The following is a 20999-nucleotide window of genomic DNA, read 5'->3' on the forward strand; positions in this document are numbered from 1 at the left end:
GAGCGTTGGAACGCACCCAGAGGCCTACTCGGGGCCTGTCAAGCGGCGGCGCCAGACCGACGGGGCGGGGGGGGGGTACGTGGGGGGGGGGGAGCGGGCGGCCGCCCGCTCCCCCCCCCCCCTCACGTACCCCCCCCCCCCCCTTTTCCTCCGGTACCGGCCATAAAGGACCCACCTGAAGGCCGAGCCCGGGGGGCGACATGACGCAGCACGGGCTGACGGCGTGAGGGCCGCCATCTTGGTGTGTTTATGGCAGCGCCGCCATGTGACGGCCGCTTCCGGGGGCGGGGGCAGCCGCGAGCGTTTTCCCTGTGTCCCGTTATCCCTATGTTGGGAATGGGGTCGGTCCGGTGTGGGCATCACACACCATATATACACACACGGATGCATCAGGAGGGTCAATGCAATGAGCGACACTATCCCCACCGCCACCGTTGTCACCGGCTCGGAGCAGAGCGACCGCTTCGACGTGATGGGATGCGCGTTTGCAAGCCTTGCACGTTCGAACGTGGCCGTTTGCAGCCCGTGCGTTTCTAACCCGCAGCCGCACGGGGCTTTTAAAGCCCCTGCAAAGCCACCCTGGCTCCGTGCGGGTCAGCCCCTGCAGCGCTTGTTGATGCTCTGCCCGGTTGCAGGACGCACACGGAGTCCCTTGGTCCCGGAGCCCTCCGCAGCCGTCCGCTCTCGGCGGCGGATCCGTGGTGTTGGGGGGGGGTCCCCCGTGGGGCTCCGGGACTACAAGTCCCAGGGTGCCGCGGCCCGAGGGGGCGGGCGGATGGAGGGGGGGGCGGGCAGTGCTGGCCGCGGGGGCTCCCCCCCGCCCTGCTGATGTGTACGGGCCGCGGCGGCGGCGGCTGGATGCGGGGGGAGCGGCAGGGCTCGGTGGGGCTGGCGCGCTGTCCTGCCCCGCGGAGCCCCGGGCCGGGCTCCGGCAGCCGGCCATGGCCTCCAAGTTGCTGCGGGCGGTGGTGCTGGGACCCCCCGGTTCGGGGAAGGGGACGGTGTGCGAGAGGATCGCCCGCAGCTTCGGGCTGCAGCATCTCTCCAGCGGGCAGTTCCTGAGGGAGAGCCTCGACGGCGGCGGGGGTGAGTGACCGCGGGGTGCCCCGCCGGGGGCGGCGGGACAACGAGGGGTGCAACGGAGGGGACCGGGGCTGCGATGGGGATGGGGATGGTGATGGAGATGAGGATGGTGGTGATGGAGATGGTGATGGGAGCCCCCCCCCGTCCGGGTACACCCCGGGTTGTTTTCTCTCCGTGGGGTTGGCACAGCTCATTCGTTGCCTTCTCCCTCCAGCAGAGCTCCCGGACTGCCCGGTAAAAGTGGGCTCTGGTGCTGGGGTAAGCCGACGGTGTGTAATAGTTTCGTTCCCGTGCCGAGCGGGTACGGCTGCGGGGAAGCCGGTGGGAATAACCCGTCTGCTCGGGCACCGATGGTTCACGGTGGCAGCGGGGGACACGGGTTATGTGTTATTAATAACTTCATCTTGCCCCGTGTACGGGAATGGGGTATAAACTGCAGAGCGTCGGAGAGCAGATGGCTGAAAGGGTGGTGATGCCTGTGCAACCACACTGGAAGGGATGGGTTGGGAACGTGCATTCATGCACGGGGGAGATCCCACGGAGAAAATTACGGTGGGTCACAGGGTGATGTGATGCGCTGGGTTAAACCAGCCCCTGTGGCAAGCCCGGCGGGCGTTCTGCTGTGCTGGTGCCTGTCTCCGCTCCTTAGGAAGCTCCCTTCTAGGTCCAAAGCCCTGGGGAGAACAGATGGTCTGTGCTGTGTTCGTGCCCCGGGCAGTGCTGCGAGATGCTCCCCAGTCCCGGCTATGCTCAGGAGTGGGCGTGCTGCACCCCACCTTGTGCTCCCGTTCCTCTGCAGCATCCATTAGGCAATCCCAGCATGTTTCTTATTCCAACTGTTCCTCCTCTCCTCTACCAACGTGTGAAAGACTGACCCAGGGGGGAGGCTGACTCACCGGGCAGAGGAACGGTGAAACAGCAGCAGCACAAAACAAGGCAGAGAACAGAGGAGGGGTAAAGTTTTGGAGAGCTCTGTGCTCCAGCAAGGGCGTTTCACACAGCCCTGCGCTGGTCACTCCTTTACAAATACCCAGATTTCCTTTTACAAATAAACGGGACAATATTATTTCCTTTGGAGGGAGGCTCAAATTTAGGAAAATCCCCATGGCTGCTTTGGCTGCCGGACAAAACACCCGCGTGAAAAGTGAGCAGGGCAGGGCAGTGCAGGGCGACTCTGTGTCCACCTGGGAACTCACGCAGTCAAGCCCTACATGAGCGTATTCCCTCAGTCCTATATTTCAGTTCACACTCGTGCTGTAGAGCTCCTCTGGGGACACTGGGGAAGGAAAAAGGGGGCTGTGAGAAGTGTTCCCCAAAGTGCATTCTGTGACTCCGGTTTCCCAAAGGCAGCAACGCTGAGAAATGCTGGTAAAATTGCTCAGAACTCAGTCAGCCCTGGTTTTTGGTGCAGCTGGCATGACGTTCTCATCCCACCTTTGACTCAGCCTCCAGTTACAGCTCTCAGTAAGCTGCAGCTATTTGCTATTTATTTTCTGCTATTTGCTTTGGACAAGCTGCAACACGACTGTGCTGCCGTGCGCCAGCTCCAGGGGAAGCTAGATGCAAGTAGTCTCTGCTCTTGAGTTTTACCATCTGCGCCACTGGATTTGCATTTGAGGGGGGCTGGGGGCCTTTGATCCAAACGGGATCGTCTCAGAGTCATCACCCCAAAGGGACGCATCTGTCCAGTGGTTTTAGAGTCATCTTGGTCTGAGGATGGCGGGGAGACCTCGGTGCACGGGGGATTTTCCCACTTGCCATTGCAAGACATAAAGAAGCTGTGGTTGTGGGGTTCAGGCTTGGGTGTCAGCAGTCCTGGGGATCCAGGACTTCACTCTACAGCCGGGTGAAGCATCTGAACGCATGCTGAAGGGCTTGAAGCTTTGCTACAGCAACCCTATGAGTGCATAGGCTATTGCACATTTGTCTGTTAATAGTGTCTCGCTTAGCGAGTGGCCATTCTGCTGTAGAAAAGGGCCTTTTTAAAGGTCTTGGAAGGCTTAGAAACTGATTTTGGTGCTAGGCAGGGGTGCTGGAGGGTGGTGAGTGATTTCCTTGCCACTACTTGCCCCAGCACCCAGGGGGTTGCTCTGGTGTTGGCAGCATCTTGGGGTCTTATCAGGACTCGGCAGTTAATTTGCAATACAACTTAATTTCTTTTCCAAGTGGCTTTGGCTGAGGGTCAGCATCCCGCCGGGGACATGTGGGACTTGTGTCTGTCCCAGCGCTCCCTTTAATGTGCTTCACTGGAGGCAAAAGTGGCTCCTGTCCCCTCCTCGTGATGGGTTTTGTTTGTTAGCATCAACCAAAGGAAGCACAGAAGAAAGGCTGGAGGGGATGTGGGCTGTGCGTGACTGAGCCCCATGGACCTTCTCCCCACCTTTTCCATGGCTGATGGGCTTTGGTGCTGGTTGGAGCTGGGCCCAGGAGGTGCAACCTGCCAGCCCTCTGGTTTTCCATAGGGTCTGTGCTTCATCTTTGCGTCCAGGAGCAGCCACCCCACAGACAGACTCCACTGTCCATCAAATGAACAGGTCATGGCCTGAATTCGGGGCCATATCAGGCTCCAGCTCTCCAAATTCACATCCTGCTGGTGGGGATGGGATGGGAGTGAGGGTCCTGGATGGAGCATCCACATTGGGAGCAAGGTCCTGGGGTCCCAAAACTGGGGTAATGTTTGGAGCTGTTGCAGCTTAACTGTGCTGGTTCACAAGCAGCTGTGGCCAGTCCCCTATTAACCATCCAGGGTTTCTCCTCTCCGTTAGCTCCAGATTGTGTGCTGCAGCCTAAATAAAAACAAAATCACGTTGAAGGTTGTGCCATGGGGCAGAATATCTGGGGTTATCTATCACACAAGGGCTGGAGGCTGCCAAGCATCCTGTTTGGGAACAGCCTCTCCTCCAGCCCCGTCCTTGGTGGCTGTTTTGCTGCTCATGGCCTCGGGGACTGGAGATGTCTCTTAGGGCTGTTGCTTTTATAAGGAGGGATGGTTGCAGATCAGGGTCTCACGGGGAAAGCAGCTGCAGACAGCTTGACATCCCATGCGTTAAAGGGCAGATTAAACCCATGGTCATTAGATTAATGGGATTAAGCCCATGAGTCAAAACTGAGCTCAGCACTCCTGGAAGCACCCAGTGCCAGCCCAGGTTAGGCAGCATGAGCAGCATCTAAGGAGCCCCCTGCTACCTGGGGTAACTGCAGAGCAATGCATGCAGCCCCTCTCTGCACCCAGCTGAAGCAATGGGGATTGCTTGCCTTGGTGCTGTGCAGTGCAACAGGGGTGAGCCCCAGCTCCTCACACAGGGGAATCAGGGTCAGGAAGGGCTGCCCAAGTGCTGCTCCCCTTTGTGGGAGTGCTGCACCAGGGGGGGGACTTGCATGGAGCAGGTTGGGCTCTGAGGCTGGTGTGGCTGGAAAGGGGATAATAAATGTAAAACTGGAGGTCATGGAATCGCAGATGGATTTGGGTTGGAAGGGACCTTAAAGCTCATCCACTTCCACGGGCAGGGACCCCTTCCACTAGAGCAGCTTGCTCCAAGCCCCTGTGTCCAACCTGGCCTTGAGCACTGCCAGGGATGGGGCAGCCACAGCTTCTCTGGGCACCCTGTGCCAGCGCCTCAGCACCCTCACAGGGAAGAGCTTCTGCCTAAGAGCTCATCTCAGTCTCCCCTCTGGCAGCTTAAAGCCATTCCCCTTGGCCTGGCCTTACAGCCTTTGATGAAGATAAAGGTGCCTTGAGGAACCCTGTGGGAGCAGGGCTGATGTTCTCCAGCACATCCTGGGTGTTGGGAGCTGGGTATCAGGCACCTCTCAGGTCCTTAATGCAAGATACATGCCCATTCCCTCTGTGAGAGAAGAGGTAGTGCTGCCACACGTGTTTTGGAGCAGGGAGAGCCTCCATGACCTGTGTGGAAGCAGTCAGCACCCTGTGCTAGTGCGTGGTTGTGCTTTCCCCCATGCTGGTGCATGCCCCTCTGTCCCAGTGCGCATCCCCATGCTGTTGTGTCAACCCAGCGAGCACAGGACACACAAAGGAGCAGAATTCCTGGCAGCAGGAATCGTCCATCTGTTGTGGAGCAGTGGAGAGCCGTCCACCCGTATCAGGGCCGTGGGAAACGTGCAGCCTCTGTGATGCAGAGCTGCATTTCCACACTTCACAACTCGGTTTGCAGCACCAAGCCCAGCTCCAGTAGCGATTCCCTGGGACGGCCAGCGCTCCTCGGGACCTTCTGCAGCTCCATGGCTCCCGGGCTGTGCTCTGGGATCAGCTCTGCCCTGCAGGCCCGTGGCAATGTGCAGACCATGTGAATGAATATTAAAATCTGCAGGCAGATGTGACAATATTTGTGCCCTGGCGGGTCCCTGTGCTGGTTGCATAAGGCATCATGTATTCTTTCCATCCCCGTGTCCTTCGCTTTTCCAGGCAGGATGGCTGCCAGCAGCCCTGGCGACAGAGACAAAAGCACATGTCATTGGGAAAAGGTATTTTCTGCTCCCGGTGCCTGGCAGCCACTGTGGCTCCGAGCAGGGAACTGAAATGCCTTTACGGAGCAGAGTGGTCCCCATCCCTGCCGTGACTCAGCCCTGCAGGCCCATGAGTCAGTGCCTGCTGCCAGTCCGTGTTGGACACAGGTTGGGCTCCAGGCAGGAAGCATCCCTGCCACGCGGCCTCTGCCCATCGGGGTTGGAGCCCGAGAAGGTTTCCTGTGCACATCCCAGCCGCCTGCTCCCAGGGGATCCGTGCAGGCTGCGCCAGGTTCCCCGTTAGATCGGATGAGCCCTCTCCAGGAGCTGTGTGCTGTGCAGACCCCCCTTCCTGCAGCTCAGGAGTGCAGGTGTACCTGCCTTTTGCTTTGACAGCTCGCTGCGGTTTGGAAAGCCAGAGCCTGCCTCCAAATGCAGGCTCCCATGGCTTTTGTAAGAGAGTTCCTCTACTCTGAGAGGTAAAAATGTGCTGTCCTCAGCAAAAACCTCCCCAAACCCAAGGCAGAATTGTTAATTTCTGGTGACAAACGCTATTTCAGCTGCTGCGGGAAGAGAGCAGAGGTGTCCATAGGGTCCTGGTCCAAGAGGGGAGAGGCTGGACCTCTTCTTGTGGCAGGATCAGGGCAGGTCACACATGGTGGTAGAGACTATTTGCAATCAGTTTCTTTGTGTCCCTGGGTGGCTAAAAGAGAATCCCAGGCAACCCGTAAGTAAGAAGCAATTGGATTTATTGCATCTCTCCTTGGAGTAACATTTGCTCTACCCCAGCTGCAATAAAAAATATAAGCAGAATAAACCCTTATTACATCCTGGGTGATGCCAGGTGGATCCAGACATGGTGTAACCTGAGCAGAAACCACTGTGGGCTTCTCCTCAGCACTGCTGGCTCCAGCTGAGTGACGTGGGGGAGAGCCAGCAGGAGCCTGATAAGGGATATTTGCATTGCAGTTGCACCACAATGAGGTTCTCAAGGATTTGATCTTGGGAATAATTTTCTTATCTGCCTGTATAATAAGTTGAGTCTTTGAAGTCTTAAAGCCCTTTGGATGGGGAGCTGTCTTCTAGTACTTAAAGGGGCCGACAAGAAACCTGGACGGGGGGCTTTGGACAAGGGCTATAGGGCCAGGTCAAGGGGAATGGCTTGAAGCTGCCAGAGGGGAGACTGAGATGAGCTCTTAGGCAGAAGCTCTTCCCTGGGAGGGTGCTGAGGCGCTGGCACAGGGTGCCCAGAGAAGCTGTGGCTGCCCCATCCCTGGCAGTGTTCAAGGCCAGGTTGGACACAGGGGCTTGGAGCAAGCTGCTCTAGTGGAAGGTGTCCCTGCCTGTGGCAGGGGTTGGAGCTGGAGGAGCTTTAAGGTCCCTTCAACCCAAACCAGGCTGGGATTCCATGTTTGTACGTTAACCAGGTCTGTGGTATGGGATGGGGTGACCATGCCGCCGTCGGAGGTGCGTGGAGTTGGCACATCCCTTGCAGCTGGTTCAGTGCCTTTGGGACATTTAATATTCATGCCAGTGTCACCTGTGACCACACGGGTGCTGTTTCCAAAACCAAAGGAGCTCTTTGCATGGCACATTGTGCGTGCACGGGCATGGCAGGGACGGTGCTGTTGACGGCAGGGCTGCCACAGCTCATCTGCTGCTTGCTGTGCTCCTGCTCTCGGGTATTTCAGCACCAACAGGACCTTGTGGCCTCCAGCTATCAGGAGCAGCAGCTCTGAGCAGAGGGATGCTGCCGAAACCATCCTGGATGAGCAATTTGGGAGGACAGGCAGAATTTGAGGGGGAGCGCTGGTTTTTAAGTGGAAATGTCATGGTTTTTTCCTTTTCTCCCTCTTTTTCCTTTGCATCTCTTGAACAGAAGTTGGTGTCTTGGCAAAGCAATACCTTGAGCGAGGCCTTCTGGTGCCCGACCACGTCATCACGCGCATGATGATGACGGAGCTGGAGAAGCGGCGAGAGCAGCACTGGCTGCTGGACGGTGAGTGAGCTGCTGGCATTCCCTCTGGTGGGAAAATCCCAGCTCCCTTTCAAACTCTGTTCTGCTGCCTGTGGCTTGGCAGTACCACGAAAGAGATCTTTGATGGTCGTGGAAGGAGAGGCGGGGGCTGAGCTGTTGGCAGAGACATCTGCCCTAAGCAGCAGCACGTGCGTGTCCAGCTGAGCCCTTGGGTCGTGTCCGGGAAAGGGAAAGGCTGGGAGGGGAGATGGGTGTTTCATAAAGTGGAGCCAGGGAGCAGAGTGGGGCTGGAGGCAAGCCAAGAAAAACCTCTTATCACCTCCATATGTGCGCAGAGGAGCTATTCATGCCAAGGCTGAAAGCCACCTGAGGTGCGGGTGGAGAAGACACCGAGAGCAAACCAGCAAGGGAAGCAGTGAGAGGAGCAGCAAAGGGTTTGCCAGGAGCTCCTGCAGCCCTCGGTGGTGAAGCTGCATCCCAGCAGCTGTGGTGGCAGCTCTAGGGCTGGTGGCAGCTCTAGGAACTGCTTTGGGGCCTGGTTAGGGGATGGGGCAGGATGGGTTGTGCTGAGCTGAGGTGCTGGGCACAGGCAGGTGGGATGTGTAGGAATGTGTAACCATGGCTGTTATAGGGGTAGAAACCTTCCCTTGCCACTGCTGATGTCTTTGAAACGGTGAGTGAATATGGAGATAATCCCAGAATCCCAGACTGGTTTGGGTTGAAGGGACCTCAAAGCTCCTACAGCTCCAACCCCTGCCACGGGCAGGGACCCCTTCCACTAGAGCAGCTTGCTCCAAGCCCCTGTGTCCAACCTGGCCTTGAACACTGCCAGGGATGGGGCAGCCACAGCTTCTCTGGGCACCCTGTGCCAGCGCCTCAGCACCCTCACAGGGAAGAGCTTCTGCCTAAGAGCTCAGCTCAGTCTCCCCTCTGGCAGGTTAAAGCCATTCCCCTTGGCCTGTCCCTACAGACCCTTGTCCAAAGCCCCCCTCCAGGTTTCTTGCTGGCCCCTGACAAGCTTTAGGCTAATAATACCCTGCTTGGGAAGACCCTGGGAGGTCTCAGAGGGTTTTATGGATGTTAAAAAGATTAAAAACATTTTAAAAAAGGGTGTTATTAGCAGAGAAGACTGAAGAGGGGACCCGCTGGAAGCCGCCCCTTGTTGCAGTCTGATGGCAAGAACAGATGCTTCCACCAGCACCAGCCCCTCTGCAGGGATCTAGCCCAGCATCAGACACGACTTTGCAGGAAAACATGAGCCCACAGCGACCTGTGTGATGTATTTTGGGAGTCAGTGCTGTAAGAGCTATTTTTTATTGCAGCCATATGGTGGATGCCTGACTCTCACACCGCTTGTGCTGGAGCGAGGAGCTGCGCTGGTTCTGCAGCTCCGGGGCGGCGGGTTTGGTTCCATCGCTGCTGCTTTCCTGCCTCTCACGACAACCCCTTCCTGATGCTGTGTCTACACAGGTTTCCCTCGCACGCTGGGGCAAGCCGAGGCGCTGGACAGGATCTGTGAGCTGGACCTGGTCATCAGCTTGAACATTCCCTTTGAGACGCTGAAGGATCGCCTGAGCGCCCGCTGGGTCCACCCGGCCAGCGGGAGGGTGTACAACATGGACTTCAACCCCCCTCATGTCCGGGTAGGAGCCTGCAGCACCCCAGTGGTGCCGGCTGGGAGCAGCTCGCAGAGGAAAAGATGAGAGAAACCTTTTCTGTGCGAGCTGGGATCAGAAATAAGCATAGGGGAAGAAATCCCAGGGAGCGAGTGCTGAGCAGTGGAGGGCTTGGGCCTCGGGGCCAGCCTGAAGGGGTTATGCTAAATGTTAATTAGCAAAATGGGATTTATAGGATTGTAGAATCATAGAATAGTTAGGGTTGGAAAGGACCTGAAGATCATCCAGTTCCAACCCCCTGCCATGGGCAGGGACACCTCACACTAAACCAGGCCACCCAAGGCTCTGTCCAACCCAGCCTTGAACACTGCCAGGGATGGAGCATTCACAACCTCCCTGGGCAACCCATTCCAGTGCCTCACCACCCTCACAGGAAAGAATTTTCTCCTTAGATCCAATCTAAACTTCCCCTGTTTCAGTTTGAACCCGTTACCCCTTGTCCTGTCACTACAGTCCCTGATGAAGAGTCCCTCCCCAGCATCCCTATAGGCCCCCGTCAGATACTGGAAGCTGCTCTGAGGTCTCCACGCAGCTTCTCTTCTCCAGGCTGAACAGCCCCAACTTCCTCAGCCTGTCTTCATACAGGAGGTGCTCCAGTCCCTGAGCATCCTCGTGGCCTCCTCTGGACTTGTTCCAACAGTTCCGTGTCCTTTTTATGTTGAGGACCCCAGAACTGCACACAATGCTCCAGGTGAGGTCTCACAAGAGCAGAGCAGAGGGGCAGGATCACCTCCTTCGCCCTGCTGGTCACGCTCCTTTGGATGCAGCCCAGGATACGGTTGGTTTCTGGGCTGCAAGCGCACACTGAAGCCGGCTCATGTTCATTTCCTCTTTGACCAACACCCCCAAGTCCTTCTCCGCAGGGCTGCTCTGAATCTCTTCTGGAGATGCTCGATGGATGCGGAGCAGGACAAGGCATTTGGCAGCGGTGCATGGGAGGGAGCTGCAGTGGTGGGGCTGGGGCTGCATCCCCTCCATGGTGTTTGCCTTCCCGCAGGGTGTTGATGACCTGACGGGTGAGCCGCTGGTCCAGAGCGAGGACGACAGACCCGAGGCCGTTGCTGCCAGGCTCAGAAAATACAAAGATGCTGCAAAGCCAGTGATAGAGATGTACAAGTGAGTTGGACCGTGTGGGATAACCCACAGCATGACTGTAAAACCAGGCACAAGCTCTGAGATGCCCCACACCCTGCCCTGCCCATGCAGAGCCATCACTGAGGTGGGGATGGAGATGCTGCAGAGAACAGCTCTGTGCTGTGCAGGTCCAGGGTGGTGTGTGCTGCCCACTCACCCTATAAAAATCATCCAGGGCAAGAAATCAGTTTAGGTAAAGTACAGGGTGATTGGCAGGAGGCTTGGATGGGTCTACTGTGAGCACAGGCACATTTCAGGGCTTGTCCGTTCTGCAGTGCTGGTGGTTTGGGACTGAGTTGGGAATAGATGGATGCTGTTGGTGGCAATCCACTACTGAAAGGGAGCGAGCACCCAGGAGCATTTATGAAACCAGAAGTGGTCCAGAAGGGGGCAAAGGTGCCCTTGCAGGGGAGGGAGGAGAACTGGGGCCATGAGTTTCCTACTTGCTTAAGCACGTGAATAAATCCTGCTGATTTACATCTGTAAAGCACTTTATAGAGTGGTCTTTAGGGGGGTGAGGGTGAGCTGTGTCCTGGGTAATGTGGTTATTCATGGTTATCTGGGTTTGGTTCATCCGTGTGTGAGTGCAGCTGGGCTCCTACCAGTGAACACCACTGCTCATCCCCGTCCTCTCACCCAAAAAGCCATTGGTGAGCTTCCAGCCTGGCTGGGCTGTCCCCTGCCAATGGCCAGCCTGACCTCAGGAAGGGTTGGTGGTCACTTCTCCCCCCCATCTCTCTTCCAGGAGCAGGGGCATCCTTCACTCCTTCTCGGGCACAGAGACCAACAAGATCTGGCCGTACGTGTACACCCTGCTTTCCAGCAAGATCCCCCCCGTCCTCTCGGATGAGGAGAACTAAACAGCTTGTCCAAGGACCAAGAGTTGATTCCATCATGGATTCAGTTTCTCTGTGCGGTGCTGGGGCTGTGCTCAGATTAGGCGACTGGTATCTTGTGTCCCTTCCCCGGGTGTACTGGGTGTCATCGGTGGGTACATGGTTATAGCCAGTATCAGGGGGAAAGGTCTTTGTTTATAAGGTCAAGTCTGCTGGAATAAGGTGGGTTTATTCCTATTGGAGGCTACAAAGTGTTCTTGTCTATGGTCCAAGTGCACGCAGAGATCAGGTCATGGCCATACCAGGTTTACACAGCTTGCCATGACGTCCCTGCCACCCCCGTACAAACCCCGGTTGCTGTTTGAGCCTACAGTGTGCCACCCTGTTGCTCCACAGTGCCGTTTGCTGTAGGTTACTCTCTAGTTGTTTGTTGTTCGTGGGTTTTTTTTCCTATAAATTATTTTCTATTAACTTTATTTCTGAGAAAAAGAAAGCTCTACAAAGCACGGCTCAGCCCAGTGGGAACTGGAGAGCAACATGGAAAATGTGTACACTACAAAGCTTGGAATGTGAAGATCACATTTCCAGCGTTAATACACATAAAAGAGGGAAGGCTTTGGAGGTAAAACACACACTTGTGTTTCTTCCATAGAGGGAGAGGCAATTCCTGTCAGAAAAGGCTGCTGTACAGTCCAGTTTTCATGCATTGCTGTGACACCGAGCAGGATCTGTGCTGGGGATGCGTTGCACTCCTTTGTGCTTACCTTTGTTTATAGCTCTGACTACGACAAGATACAGTCATAAGAGTTTCTCCCAAAGATCTGTTTCAATGTGTGCTTCAGTTTTGGGGAGAAATCAGGTCATTCCATCTTCTGTGCTGCCTTTGTCCCTGAATTCCCCTGGAGATGGGGTGTTCCCCACGTGGTTCCTGCTGCAGCATTCCTGGCAGGAGCAGCTCCTTTGCCACAAACCCCAGAGGGATGAGAGCCTTCCCTTCCTCAGGACACGTGCTGGGGCTGCTGAGAGCTGTGCCCAGGCATTTCCCACCATTGACAGCATCTTCTGATGAGCATGTTGCTCCTCTTCTCTCACGTGCAGGAGCTTGGTGGCTGGATGGGACGGCTTGTCTCGACTGGAAGTACTGTGACCCTCCTTGGTGGCAGGACTGCAGTACCTAAGCAATGGGGATGCTCTTTTTGTCTCCTCAAGTTGCCTTATTTTATAGACTATATATTTAAAGAAAAATAAAGCCAGATGTGTATTTTTAAAGGTTAAAAAAGGGAAAAAAAAAAAAAAAGCTGAATTTTAGCATCAATTTTGGGGAATTCTGCAGGAAGCTGCAGTCTGCCATGGGTGGCTCAGCAGGAAGGCAGGAAAGCTGTCACTCCACACCCCCCATTTGATGAATTAGTGCAGCCCAGGCAAATGTTAATTGCTGAAGTGTCACTATTCCTATGTTTTGTTTGGAGAGTGGCCCCATGGCAGGGCGGCTTTGTTAGGGATGCATAGGTGAAACCTCAGCACATCCCTGGATGGCTTTTATCCCCACCGAGCCACCCCACCCGCAGCCTCATGCTGTTGGAGGAGCCCCTGATGTTTGCCCTCTCTGACAGAGGCAGCTTTGCCCTGGAGCTCTCCTGAGGCCCTCAGGCATCTGCTCAGTGAGATCTCTGCCTCTCATTGCCTGCCTGTGGGTGAAGGTGATGATGCAGGTGAGGCTCCGCATCCCACTCTGGATGGGATCGGTGGGAGCAGTGGGACCATCACTGCTGTCCCCGTGGCCTTTCCATTCCCCTGGAGCTCCTGGGCTGGGACGACACAAATCTTCCACCCTGCAATGAAATCCTATTTAAGCAAGATTTTCCCATGACCCTCGCGTGAGGTCTGGGCTTTTTTTAAACACAGATCTAGAAAGAGCCGAAACGTGTGTGCTGTTTTCTTTTGAAGTGTTGGGCACGAGGGGAGGAGACGACGTTGGGGAGGGGATTTTAGGCTATAAAAGCAGCCTGGCCATGGCAGGCAGCTCTGCCAGGGCCAAGTGCCGGGCAGGGGGGCTGCTCCCTGCTTTTCCTTGCTCTTGTGTCTCATCCATCCCCGCTGCAAAGTGCCTCCTGCGGAGAGGCCACCCCATGCAGCGCCCGGCGGCAGGACAGGGCTCACAGATGTCTTTGTCCCAGGAGAGCCGCCTGAGCGCTTGTTTTAAAGCCTTCGAGTCCTACAGGAGGTGTAAACCCCATGACTGTGCATGCGTGGAGCATTTGGGGTGGGGTTTCTCTACAAGAGTCGTTCTCTGGTGCATTTTCATAGACCAAATACCAGCAGGGACTCGCATCCCTCATCCTTCCTCACCGCTGCGCTCCCCTTTGGTACCCTACTGTGAACCTCGCGCCTTTTGTAACGCAATGGTGATTTTGTACTGACCCAAGATACTGGGGGGGGGTTGTGTGTGTCTTCCTCTGTGTGGGGCTCTGCTGGCATCTCACGCCGAGTCTTCTTCCTGGAGTTTCTTCCCGGTGCATCGCTGCGGCCGTGTTACTGCTCGAAGGTGTAAATAAATCTTTCCTGCTGCTTATCCCTGTGCTGCCGGTGTCTGTGTGTGAGTTATGCCCGGTGTCCACTGGAGGTCAAGCTTTGCATGAGCCTTTGCCCTGAGCTGAGGCTGTTTCTTTATACAGGACAAGGAGGAAGAGGAATGGGAGCATCCCTGCTTGAATGCAGGAGATGATCCCCCAGGAAATGGGGTCCCCCGGGTGTTGGGCTTGGGCACAATCCTATTTGGGTCCTGTCATACATCCACCTCCTTTGTTTGAGGTAACCCAAAATAACAGTTAAAAAGCCAGTTCTGACAGTGCAGATTAAGTGAGTTTCTCCTTCCCTCCCACCCTTCTTGCACATAAAGTGGGGTTTATGTTCCTAGTTAACTTCCCCAATAAAAGACATGGAGAGGCTCTGGCCATTGCCTGCACCCTGTGTAATCCATCACGTTACTTGGTAGCAGGGATTAAAAGCCATAAGATGAGGTGCCTGCCCCCATCACTACCCATCTGCAGATCCAACTGTTTTGTATTCCCACATAGGAGCTCAGGGCCCTTTGGCCCCTGTTTGGAACAAGCAGAGACTCAGAAATGAGTAGGAGAAATAACAATAGGGTAATAAACAGCAAACCCACTGCCTGGGAGGTGAGGAAGCAGAGGCATGGTGAGGGTGATGCCGGGGCTCAGGGTCATGGCAATCCAGAGGCCAAGGAGGGATGTATTGCCTCCATGCAGGATTTGGGATGTATTGCCTCCATGCAGGACTTGGGATGTATTGCCCCCGTGCAGGATTTGGGATGTATTGCCTCCATGCAGGACTTGGGATGTATTGCCCCCGTGCAGGATTTGGGATGTATTGCCCCCGTGCAGGATTCGGGATGTATTGACTGTGTGCAGGATTTGGGATGTATTGCCCCCGTGCAGGATTTGGGATGTATTGCCTCTGTGCAGGATTTGGGCTATAATGCCTCTGTGCAACTCTGGCTGAGGGTGCAAGGGCAGATAAATACAACGAGGAAAAGAACTGCTGTGTAAGCCAGAAAAAGAACTCAGTCTGAAAACAAACGATTGAAGGTCAAAAAGCAGAGGAATCTGTGAGGAATGCGAAAACCCAGCTGAGACCAAAGCCTTGGCTCTTCCGCAAGTGCTGCCAGGGGAGCGGGGGGGGGGAACAAGGGTCGGTGTCCCCATCCCTGTGTCCTGACCTGTGGCATGTACGAGGGGTGCTGACAAGAAACCTGGAGAGGGGTTTTGGACAAGGGCCTGCAGGGACAGCCCAAGGGGAATGGCTTTAACCTGCCAGAGGGGAGACTGAGATGAGCTCTTAGGCAGAAGTTCCATAGGATTCTATGATTCTATTAAGGGATCGATAGCACACAATGTATAGAGATAGCAGAGAAAGGTGAGAATTTTGATGCAGTGTTGTTCTGAAATGAAAAGAATTATCTAGCAGCCCCATAGGAACAAGCTGCTTTTTGGGTGTTGTGGCTGTCCCTGGCCATGGCAGGTTTGGGTGCGTGTCCCTTGCAGATGGGGAGAAGCCCCCAGTTTCACAGGATCATAGAGTCCCAGCCTGGTTTGAGTTGAAGGGACCTTAAAGCTCACCCAGTTCCAACCGCTGCCACGGGCAGGGACACCTTCCACTAGAGCAGCTTGCTCCAAGCCCCTGTGTCCAACCTGGCCTTGAACACTGCCAGGGATGGGGCAGCCACAGCTTCTCTGGGCACCCTGTGCCAGCGCCTCAGCACCCTCACAGGGAAGAGCTTCTTCATGTAAGGCTTGCAGGATCTTGCTCCTTATTTGCTGTCTGAGCTCCACGCTGCTGTTTTACAGCCCGGTTACTTTAAATCATCCTTTTGCATACCTGTCCCTGGGGATCTGTACCTTGAGCTCCTCTGTTGTTTCCCCATCAGTCTCTACACTGCTCTGCCTCCCCTGGGTGTTGTGCAGAGTGATTAAAGCTTCTGGGATGCTCAGGTACAGGGGGGATAAGGGATACCCAAGGAAGATAGCTGGAGTTACTGATGACTGCTTGGAAGAAATGGAACTGCTAGTTTGTAACCCCATCACATCTGTAGTTATAGATATTATATGTAATATTTATATTATAATCTGCATATATATTATATAATAATATATAATAGTTGACAGTATAACATATTGGTGTTATAGTTATCTGCTGTGATAAAGGTTTGGGGGCAGTTAATAGCGTCTTCCTAGTGGCAGCTAGTAATGGGGAGCCGGGGAAGCACCTCAAGCAGCACATTGCCCCATTCCCTGCTCTATGACACGCCACATCCCCACTGACTCCATCCAAAAGGTTTCACCTTCCCCCAAAAGTAAAACAAAAAAGGAATCAATACAGAAGATGGGTTCGTTTTGCACTCGACGGCTCCGACCTGCAGACTCCAGATCCCACTCCATGCCACATTTTAGAAGATGTGATATGTCTGCCTCCATCCTCATCCTTCCCTGAGTCTCGGTAATCCCAAATATAACCGGGCAGGGCCCGGAGCAGCGCGCACTTCCCAGGCAGCAGCGCCCCAGCCCATGGCCACCGTCGCTGTCATCGTCGTCTTCGCCCCGTGACCGGGGACTGCCGCCGGATGAGGAGCGGGGAGGCGGCGTGCGGGAGCGCAGCCGGGATCCCGCCGCAGGAGCCGGGAGCCGAGGATGCCCGCAGCTGAAAAGGGAGGTAAGGAAAGCTCGGCCATGAGCGGGATGCGAGGGAAGAGCAGCGAGGCGGCGGCGGGGGCACCATCAACGGGGGGCCCTTGTTTACGGCGCGTTTGTGCTGAGTAATCATTGGGAACGCACGCTGGGATCCTGCAGCTCGGGAAAAACCCTGCTTTAGAGCCCGGCTGTGTAATGGGCTTGAGGGTTTGCACCGAAAACTGCCCCTCTCGACAGCCCTGTCTGGTGGGCAAGCAGAGGGGCTGGAATCCGGCAAGCTCTACCTGGGCGCAGAGTGTTGAATAACCTCCCTCCTGCTCCGGGTCACCCAGTGATTCCATACCAAAACGAGCATTTCTTCTTGCCAGCCCAAAAGAGGTGTTTGTGCATTTTAGGGTGGTGGAAGCCATTTGGGCATATTGCTGTCAATGAATCAAATTGAAGTGGTTTTCTGGCTTTAAATAATAGCTGTCACCTGTATCTGAACATAGCTGTACTTCCTACCGGAGGGGTAATGGGGGGTATATAAATGCTGCTATGAAATACTGATGTCCAGCCTCTCACAGCACACCACTGTGGAGCTGACCTTCAACCCCCCTGTTTTTTTTTATGCCGACACAAACACAGAGCTGCATTCCCTTTAAAAACACCACTTTGGGCCAAAAAAAGAGTAAAAATACACAGCTGTGTGCATACATCATTGCTTTTGCTTTGGTCTTTCTGAGGGAGCTCCGGCCGGGTGTCCGGGGTGGAGGGGGACAGCAGGGATGGGGCTGCTCCCTATGGCACCGCTGCTCCAGGTAGGTGTTTATCCCCCTCAGCATCACCTCGGGAGCACTGTGGCTTTAAATCAGAACATATTTAATGTCTCACTGATGTATTTGTGGCTGTCGTTACTATAGCCTTATTTTGGGTACTGCCAAGGAGAGGAGAGGGAGGAGGAGGAGGAGAAGGGCGAGGGATATCTTGGACAGGCCCCCAGGTCCACAAAGTACGGACTTTATTCACCTTCTGCATCTGGACCGGGGCCTCCATCTTCTGCTGCCCCTTCAGCTGTAGATTTCTCTTAGTCATAGCCCTCCCTGAGAACAAAATATAGATGAAAACTCAGCGTACCAAGGAATTCAGATGGCACAGGCGGCAGGAAGGCAACCCGGGCTGCACTATATTTAGCTGCCTGTCACAGCGCCGGCTTGTTTATGGTCCCAGCCCCGCTCCTAGCAGATAGATGCAGCATTTTGGAGTGGCTGCAGCCTTTAAGGAGGAACCGCATTTTGTCCTTGAGCGCCAGGTTTTCCCTGCGGGCCGCCAGCAGCGTTAAGCGCCAGCGTTTAATTGCTGACCCGACTAATCCGCTGCGGATTAATCCCGGGGCCTCCCGCTGCACCCGCAGCCGCGAGTCCCCAGAGCTGGATTTTGGGGCAGGATTTGCTACAATCCACCCCGCTTCGCTGGAAAAATGTGGTTGGCAGCCCAGGGGCTGGGTGGGAAAGGGCAGTGCTGGGCCATAGCGATGGAGAGTTTGGTACCCGGAGGCGCCACATAGGTTTGGGGGTCAAAACTGGGGTATTGCTCAGTGCTGACACGCAGGGTTGTGTTTTATCTCACCTCCAGCTCTGCTCAGGTGGCTGAAGTTCCCTTTGCAAAGGCAGTTAGCATCAGCAGCACACGAGGGATGGAAACATGGAATGGTTTCGGTTGGAACGGACCTCAAAGATCATCTAGTCCAACCCCTTGCCATGGGGTATGTATGGGATATAGGAAAGGATATAACACAAGCATCTAGTTAAAGATCTAGTTGAACCCTGATCTAGATGAAGATGTCCCTGGTCATAGCAGGGAGTTTGGACTAGATCATCTTTGAAGGTCCCTTCCAACCCAAACCATTCTATGATCCTATAATGTATAAGGAACATCCAGACCCAAGGGGGTGGCTGCTCCTCCTGTGGGATGCTCTGGAGACGCAGAGATACCTGAAACCATTGTGGAGTTTCTCATGTGGATCTGATCTTTGCTGGGTGTGGATTTGGGGGATCATGGTGTGGAAATCCCAGCTGTGCTTGTACTGGATCGAGATACTGTCATTTCCATCCACCGTGGAAAACGGATTATAGCTGCTTCTTCAGGGGGGATAAAGCAGCCACAGGAAGCTCTCAATATGAAAATGTTCTAAATATTACTTTTTATTCTTCATATTGAATTAGAACTAGCATTTCATGAAGTCTTACAGTAGTTTGCATTACAATAGCATGCGAGGCCCTGTTTTGACTGGCACGGTAAGCAACGGATAGATTTCTTTCTCTTGAGTAAGCTCTTTCTTCAGTACCCAGAAGAGGATGGGATCCCTGAATCCTGGCTGGGAAGCAGAGAGGTGAAGAAACCGCGTGTGCAGAACAGTGCAGGGAGACTGAGGCGAGGGACAGGATTTTCTCCCACTCCTCTGCAAGGGGGGCTTTGCCATGCAGGAAACTTGTGAAGTTTATTCCCTTCCCCAGACCGTGTTTTGAAGGGATAAAACCCCCAAACACTCCATTTCCTTTTCCAAGGAATAGTTTCCATGGAAAACTTTTGAGGGGTCGGATGCAGGCAGGCCCTGGCTCTGCCCACATTCACTCCCAGCATTTGCTGTCCATCCCAACAGATTTCGGGAGGTGTTTAAACTGAAGCCCATCCACACCAACCTCCCAGCCTGGGAGCCACAAGGCACAGAGCAGCTCCTGCAGTGGTGCTGGGTGAATGTACCTGGTGATAAACTCCTTCCTGCTCTCAGTGGTGTTGGAAACCTGAGCTGGGTCTGGGGGGAGCCATCGGGGGGAACCTGCCCCTCACTCAGGGCTGTTCGAGAGCATCCCATAGTGTGGAGCAGCTCCCACTGAACCCATGCAGCAGTGCTGGAGGCGTTGCCAGGAGAGGGAGGTTGCTTTGAATCCTTTCTGCTGAGTCAAGCTTCATTTGGATAGAATCGCAGAATGGTTTGGGTTGGAAGGGACCTTAAGTTCATCCAGTTCCCCTTTCATCCATGGGCAGGGACACCAGGTTGCTCAAGGCCCTGATGTTCATGAAGCTTTTCTATTGCTCGGTGCCTTGTAGGCATCCCAGCAATGCATCCCCCAAGAATGCTGATTCAGTTAGTGTTGTAGGAGACACTGAACTGGGGTTTGCTGCCTTTCATGGTGTGTATTGGTCACAAGGAGAAGGATGAGGGCATCATACCCAGCCTTGCTCCTTGCCTTGCTTGTAAAGTCACTGAGGACCAGACTTCTGGCTCCTGTACTGCTGAATTTACAGCCTGCATCCACGATGATCTGTTGCAAGCTATTCCCATGCCGATGCGACTGGGTGACTCTCCCCTTGAATCATGTCCAAGCCATTCTTCCAAAACTGCAGAGCACCACATGGATTGAAAGCAGCACCGTGGGAGAGAGCAGATGCAGCCTTGGAGAGACAGCTTCGGTATTACTTTGGAAAGGATGAGCAGTTATAACCCAAACTGCATCAGCTGGGTGTGATGCAGGGCCTGTAAGTCAGGAGATGCTGCGAGCTGAGGGAGACATCATGTTTCAATGCTTTATATAGCAGCCAGAACAACAAAGCTCTAATAATGTAATTTTTCCTATTAGTATTAGATAAAAAATATGCTGCCCAAATCTGTAAGAGGATAGAACCACTGTAATGGGGACGCGGTGGGTTTCTGGCTAACCTTCTGACTCATCTGTGTCTTCTTAACCTTTGCCACCAGACCTCACTTACACACCCACCCAAGAGAAACCGTCCCTTTGAAGCTTGGAGTGAGGACATTCATCCCCTGGCCCACCCCCAAAGGAAGCCTCCATCCCATACATCCTCAAACGAAGTAGCAATGAGTGGATGGGGTGAGCCACAGCCATCAGCATGGGCTGGCAGTGCCGGTGGAATCTCCCTTCTGTTTTCATGGGAAGACTCGGTGTGCGGAGGGGTCCTTGGTCTGAGCTCCCTATTTCCATTGCATTATTTGCTGCTGGAGTCTGACCCTGAGCACATCAGCAGTGGCTGAAGCCACCCTGCGGTGACTCCCTTGTATCGTTTTCCTCCTTGCTTTCACCACCAGCCCTTTTCCCAATGCAGACAATCACCTGCTGCAAGAAATTCAATATTTGGACTTTCTGTGCTCAAAACCCCCACGATCTGGGCACTGTCTTGTTCTAAATACCAGTGCTCATGCACGCTTGCATTACAAGAGCGCCGAGTAACTCAGCTTTGTAACTCCTTGCAAGCTGCAGGCAGGTTTAATGTAAAGCTGAGATTTTTCCAAATCCATGGGGCATCTATGGCCCCAGTTCTGTCTTGGTTAACAAATGCGGAACTTCCGTTGCTAATGGAAATATTTGTGTGTTTCTCAGCTCCTGCCTTTCATCCTACCAGGGAGCACATATAAATGTATCTTGCAGGCTCACAAATGGCTTTAGGAGGGCTATACCTGGATTCTTCTTGGTATTTAGCCACTTACAGCGAATGGGAAATGAATGAACGGCAGATAGGCAGCAAACCATCTGATTCTCACCTAAGTGTCTGATTTTGGCCAGAGGAGTTGTATGAATGGCTGTAGAGCTTCCAACCCTCCAACAGTTTGAGGCTGGGGCCC

General features: G+C 54.4%; 2 protein-coding genes across 5 annotated transcripts in view; both read left to right on the forward strand.

The window, feature by feature from the left end:
• Window positions 1–839: 839 nt before the first annotated feature.
• On the forward strand, window positions 840–13738 carry AK4 (adenylate kinase 4). 3 transcript variants are annotated; one of them, XR_009965929.1, is made up of 5 exons: window positions 840–1086; window positions 7427–7546; window positions 8996–9168; window positions 10199–10420; window positions 11081–11190. XR_009965929.1 is itself a non-coding variant. In XM_062624413.1 (5 exons), exons 1-5 carry the CDS (start codon window positions 942–944, stop codon window positions 11193–11195), a joined length of 672 nt encoding a protein of 223 aa, XP_062480397.1. In that variant the 5' UTR covers window positions 844–941; the 3' UTR covers window positions 11196–13738. The 3 variants fall into 3 exon arrangements, 2 of the variants coding, with proteins under 2 accessions (XP_062480397.1, XP_062480398.1); XM_062624413.1 differs by having other exon boundaries at window positions 844–1086; window positions 10199–10317; window positions 11081–13738; XM_062624414.1 differs by having other exon boundaries at window positions 844–1086; window positions 7430–7546; window positions 10199–10317; window positions 11081–13738.
• Window positions 13739–16112: 2374 nt separating this feature from the next.
• DNAJC6 (DnaJ heat shock protein family (Hsp40) member C6) overlaps window positions 16113–20999 on the forward strand; it is a 51634-nt gene continuing 46747 nt past the window's right edge. For both annotated transcript variants that reach the window (XM_062624421.1, XM_062624422.1), the window contains exon 1: window positions 16113–16400. In XM_062624421.1, the coding sequence (XP_062480405.1) occupies window positions 16379–16400 (22 nt within the window). In that variant the 5' untranslated portion in view covers window positions 16113–16378. The remainder of the gene's footprint in view (window positions 16401–20999) is intronic.

The sequence above is a fragment of the Pezoporus occidentalis genome, unplaced genomic scaffold, assembly GCF_034315485.1.
Source record: "Pezoporus occidentalis ecotype Australia unplaced genomic scaffold, CSIRO_AGI_Poc_V1 ctg267, whole genome shotgun sequence".
NCBI lineage: Eukaryota > Metazoa > Chordata > Aves > Psittaciformes > Psittacidae > Pezoporus > Pezoporus occidentalis.

Bases quoted from the DNA above. Each gene is read 5' to 3' on its own strand.
- AK4 (XM_062624413.1), top strand. From the start codon at position 942: ATGGCCTCCAAGTTGCTGCGGGCGGTGGTGCTGGGACCCCCCGGTTCG. The intron at 9,169-10,198 runs GTAGGAGCCTGC...GCCTTCCCGCAG, and splicing joins TCAACCCCCCTCATGTCCGG to GGTGTTGATGACCTGACGGG. The intron at 10,318-11,080 runs GTGAGTTGGACC...TCTCTCTTCCAG, and splicing joins CCAGTGATAGAGATGTACAA to GAGCAGGGGCATCCTTCACT.